This window comes from Ruditapes philippinarum, unplaced genomic scaffold (assembly GCF_026571515.1).
Source record: "Ruditapes philippinarum isolate M1 unplaced genomic scaffold, ASM2657151v2 ctg27050_1_1_1_1, whole genome shotgun sequence".
NCBI lineage: Eukaryota > Metazoa > Mollusca > Bivalvia > Venerida > Veneridae > Ruditapes > Ruditapes philippinarum.
This window is the reverse complement of record NW_026859507.1, coordinates 1-5,414: the sequence shown is the minus strand read 5'-3', so window position 1 is coordinate 5,414 and position 5,414 is coordinate 1. Positions and strand designations below refer to the sequence as shown.

Sequence of the window (5,414 nt, the reverse complement as noted above, 5' to 3'; positions counted from 1 at the left end):
GTCCCCGCCCTTTCCTTCTCTCATAACTATTCAACAAAACTGATAAGAGTAGAGATTTTAAACAAATATCATACAAGTAAAAATAAATAATTTAAAAACACAGGCAATTATATGATGGTATTGCAAGAAATCCATAAGTACCCTATCGGTTAGAACCCCAGCAACATTATGATTGGCCATCGGCTTTTCAATTTTACTATTGAATGAATGACATGAATGGACTTCTAAGTTTGTCTATACCATAGTAATGTGTTATGTTTACCTGCTTATAAAGGAACTTATGTTTATAAAACAGATAATCAAAAGGTCCAATTTTCTCAGGATGAATAGGTATAACTAATGTTTCAACTTTTCTCAATTTTAAGTAAATTAGTTGGAACAAATTTTTAAAAAAAATCTCAGAAAACAGTTCTTATGAACAGACAGACTGCAGGAGACTCTAAAGTTGTTTTTAAAACACCCCTGTTACCAAAATTACATTTTTAAAGCAAAATTCTTAAGGAGATAACTCTTGAAATAAAGATGCTAGATTTAAGAACATTGTCATACATGATGTGAGTGTAACATAGAAAAATTACGAGGGGTGTTCAAAAAGTTTTGAGACTAATGTGCTTCCGTAGAAAATTACCATTCAATTTGCACGAAATTCACGAGATCTTATTGTTAGGCTTTCGATGACAATTGAGTAAAATTTCATTGAAATCAAATCATGCGTTTAAAAGTTATTGTGTATTATTTATCATATACTCGTATACACTGGTCATTTGTACATGTAAATATGAAACCTAGTGAGAAATTAGAGATTCGAGGATACATAAAAGTGCGGTGTAGTTTAGGAATTACTGCTGAGAAGATTCTGAATGAAGTGCATAGTCACTTTGGAATCAATAGTGTTTCGAAAAGCACTGTGTACAGGTGGTTCAAAGCATTCACCAATGGATTGGATAATGTCAAAGACAGGAACCGTTCTGGCAGACCTCAGACAGCAATCACTTCAAGAAACATTGCTGCTGTGAAAAATCTAATAATAGATGATGCTCGGTACACGGTACGCGAGATAGCTTATTATTTGAACTTATCAACGGGTACCATTCAGAGCATTCTGACGAAGGAATTGAATTTAAGAAAAGTTTGTGCAAGATGGGTACCCCATCTCCTGACCGAGGACCAGAAAAAGGAAAGAGTGCGTCTTGCGAAAGAAACATTGAAAAAATTCAAAAATCTCAATTCAAGGAAAATAAATGAACTGATTACGGGAGACGAAACATGGATCTACTATTTTGAGCCCCAGAGACGCATAAACAACAAGCAATGGCTCCGCAAGGACCAAGCTAGACCCACCATTGCTAAAAGGACTAAGAGCGCTAAAAAAGTGATGTATGCGGTTTTCTTTAATTCGCAAGGCCCTGTGGTACAAGTTGCAGTTGCAGGAGGGAAAACTGTCACTGGAAAGTTCTACCGGGATAAGATTTTGAAACGTGTCAATGCGTTTTATGAAAATCGTCGTCCAAGAACTGGTTTAAGAGGGTTGTACCTCATTCATGATAACGCTTCATCTCATAAATGTGATATAGTACAAAGGTTCATCGAGGAAGAAAAAATTGTACAAGTGAAGCACCCCCCTTATTCTCCCGATCTAAGTCCGTGCGACTTTTTTCTCTTCCCCGAAGTCAAGAAACGGCTTTCTGGACGGCGTTACGCATCACACAGCGCGCTGGAAAGTGCCCTCTACCAGTGCCTTTTGGGTATCCCCAAGGGGAACTACTCTGACGCTTTCCGGAGGTGGATAGATCGACTTCAGAAGTGCATTCGGGTTCATGGAAACTATTTTGAGGGATTAAAATAGAAAAAAAAATGATATATATTGTTGTTTTTATTTCATTGCTACAGTCTCAAAACTTTTTGAACACCCCTCGTATTTCAAGTTTAAAGATACAACTTATAGTCACAAATAAGAAATGTAATAAAAAAACAATTTTGAAGTATACCATTAACATGTGTAGTAGTAACAAAGATAAACAAGATTGCATTTGAGAAAAATGCTATGCCACCGCATGGTTCAAATTTCATAGCTGTACATCAAAGGACAAGAAAGTAGGTCACATCATCAAAATCTAGGTCAAAGTTCAATTTTACAACTAAAACTGTACACATGGTCAAAACGCCATTGCTGTACATCAAAGGACACGAAAGTAGGTCACTGTTCCCTTGGGCAAGGCATAATTTTGACCCAAGGGTTTAATAACAATCTTGATACAGGTCCACCAAACAACATTTCAAGTCAAAAATCTAAGCTATAGCTTTCTCCCATTCAGAAAACGTTTGTTTTATTTTCTTATTTTACTACGTGTACATAATGAGAAATCACTGACCCCGGGCAGGGCCAATTTTTGACATTTGAACAACTTTGGTAGAGGACCTATAGATGATAATTATATATCAAACATCAAAGCTCTATGCCTTGAACCTTCAGACAATTTTTTTTTCACTCTATGTACATAATGAAAATCAATGACCCCCGGGGCGGAACCAATTTTAACCCCAGGGCTATAATTTGAACAATCTTGCTAGAGGTTCACTACACAATGTTTCATGCAAAAAATATCTTAACTCTTTCCTTTGTAAATTTAGAGAAGATGATTTTTTAAGTTTTAACTACATACATATTAGATAAACCTATGGCCCCCAGGGGCGGGGCTAATTTTGACACAAGAGGCAAAATTTGAACAACTTTGGTAGAGTACCTTTAGATGATATTATTTAACAAATATTAAAGCTCTAAGCCTTGTACCTTCAGACAATAAGATTTTTTTTATTTTTTACTATATGTATATATTGAAATCAATGACCCCCAGGGCGGGGGCAATTTTGACCCCAGGGCTATAATTTGAACAATCTTGCTAGAGGTTTACAACACAATGTTCCATGCAAAATATCTAACCTCTAGCATTTGTCAATTGCTAGAAGAATTTTTTTAAGTTTTTACTATATACATATAATGAAAACCAATGGCCCCTGGGGTGGGGCCGATTTTGACCCCAGGGCTTTAATTTGAACAATCTGGGTAGAGGTCTACCAGACAATGCCTTATGCAAAATATCTAAGCTCTAGGCCTTTTGTGTCTTTATAAGAAGGTGTTTTAAGTTTTTACTATATGTACATATAGCGAAAATCAATGACCCCGGGGCGGGGCCTATTTTGACCCAACGGCTATAATTTGAACAATCTTGGTAAGGGTCTACCAGATGATGCCTTATGCAAAATATCTAAGCTCAATGCCTTTTGGTGTTTTACAAGAAGGTATGTTAAGGTTTTACTATATGTATATAGTGAAAATCAATGACCCCCGGGGCAGGGCCAATTTTGACCCCAGGGCTATAATTTGAACAATCTTGTTAGATGTCTACCAGAAAATGCCTTATGCAAAATATCTAAGCTCTAGGCTTTTTGGGTCTTTACAAGAAGCTTTTTTAAATTTATTCTTATAATTCCTTTTGGTTGCCATGGCAACCAGATTTCTGCATGGAATGAAATTCTTTGAACAACTTTGGAAGCCCTTTACCCAAGGAACAATCCTGCCAAGTTTGGTTGAAATTGGACTAGTCGTTTTTCACAAGAAGATTTTTTAAGTTCACTATATAATCTATATAACACACACGCACACGCACACGCACACGCACACGCACACGCACACACACACACACACACACACACACACACACACACACACACAGGTGAATCGCTATATGGCACACACACACACACACACACAGGTGAATCGCTATATGCCACCGCATCGCAGATGCTGCGGTGGCATACAAATATAAAAAAATAAAATGTAGGTTTTAATAATGAATGTTTATTTTGAATTTGAAGTAAATCCATGAAGAAATAAGAAAGTGTTAAAGAATGAGTAAGAAAAAAGTCAAAAGGAGATAATTCTGGAAATATTATCTAGATTTATAAATCTTGTAATAATATTATGATGTGGGAGTTTGAAGTAAATTCTACAAGGAATGAAGAAATTGGTGTAAAAAAATACCATTTAAAAAAAATAGTCTATGTTCAAAGGGACATAATTGCGGACCTCACAAATGTTGTGTGATAATACGAAACATATATGTCAAGTTTGTAGATACATTAAGAAATAAAGAATTGATTAACAAGAGAGGTTATTCTGATAAATTGTGTGCCAGAGTTGTAAACCTTGTCACATATGATGCGGTTGATGACTAAAAACTTATATTTAAAGTTTGAAGTAAATGCCTTAAGAAATTTAGTACTTATAGTGGAAAAGCGTAAAAACTAGAATTAGAACTCTTAAAATTCAGTCAATTTGTTGCCAAATTTACCCGAATTTCAACATAGAAAAACAGGATGTGCATAATCTCCAGACTGCCATCAACCTATTTTTCAAGTTTCATACAAATATTTTCAGCACTTTTTGCGTTATCTCTGGACCCATTTGATGTGCTAAAAAGAACAGTAACCTATTGTTCCTCTAGTCACATTATTACTGTCCCGTGAGAGCAGACATACAGACGGGCGGACGGACGGAGGGTAAACCTAAAGTCCAATCCGGTTAACCATAAGGGGATTAAAAATAAAAAAATGACTACAATCTTAAAGAACTTCTAGTCATTTGAACCGACGGTCTCATCTGAAATTTTTATTTCAAAGTAACAGAAAATTATCTAGGGACAAACTATAAAAATATGAAAGAAAATATAAAGAGTAAATTTACTTTATAAAATATTCAAACAAAAAACTGAATTTTACCTTCGTACTGGGTAAATTAAAAAGTTTGTAAATTTAAGGCACTATAGACTATCTGCATAAAGTCGATATGAATGAAATATAATTTGTTTCAAAATTGTTGTTAAGTAGTATCACACAAGTTTATTACCATGCAGTGAATGTAACGCTGTTGCCGTTGACCCAATTAAAACTTGTCTTCTTGTTTTTGTCTGGTAGTCGTGCTTAAGCCTTTTTAAATCAAAACAAACAAAACGGAATTATAAACAACCCAGGAATGAATCAGTTAATATACAAAATATTTTACTTTTTTTTCGGAAAAAAGGTTTACTCATACAAGAATAGTGTCTTTAAAATATGTTATATATTTTACCCTAGAATCATTAATATAGACTCGAAATACATTATTTGTTGTTTGACATATTTAACCCATTATTGTGTTTCTACCCATAAACTTAATACTATACTGAGGATTTATTGAACGTTTTAATCAGTACTAAGTCTTGCATTTTAGATTATGAATCACTTTACCCTTTAAGGCGTTGTATGATAAAGGTCAATGACTCAATAGATAATTACATGCGTACTTATAACATTGACTAAACTATTGTCAAACAACATTGACCTGGCACTCTTGAATTTGACCCTGTAGTCGGTTT

At 34.8% G+C, this 5,414-nt stretch overlaps 1 protein-coding gene across 1 annotated transcript; it reads left to right on the top strand.

Annotated features, from left to right (window-relative positions):
- The first annotated feature begins 778 nt into the window (after positions 1 to 778).
- On the top strand, positions 779 to 1,846 carry LOC132756739 (histone-lysine N-methyltransferase SETMAR-like). Its single transcript, XM_060747871.1, has one exon. It carries the CDS (start codon positions 779 to 781, stop codon positions 1,844 to 1,846), a length of 1,068 nt encoding a protein of 355 aa, XP_060603854.1.
- Positions 1,847 to 5,414: the final 3,568 nt, after the last annotated feature.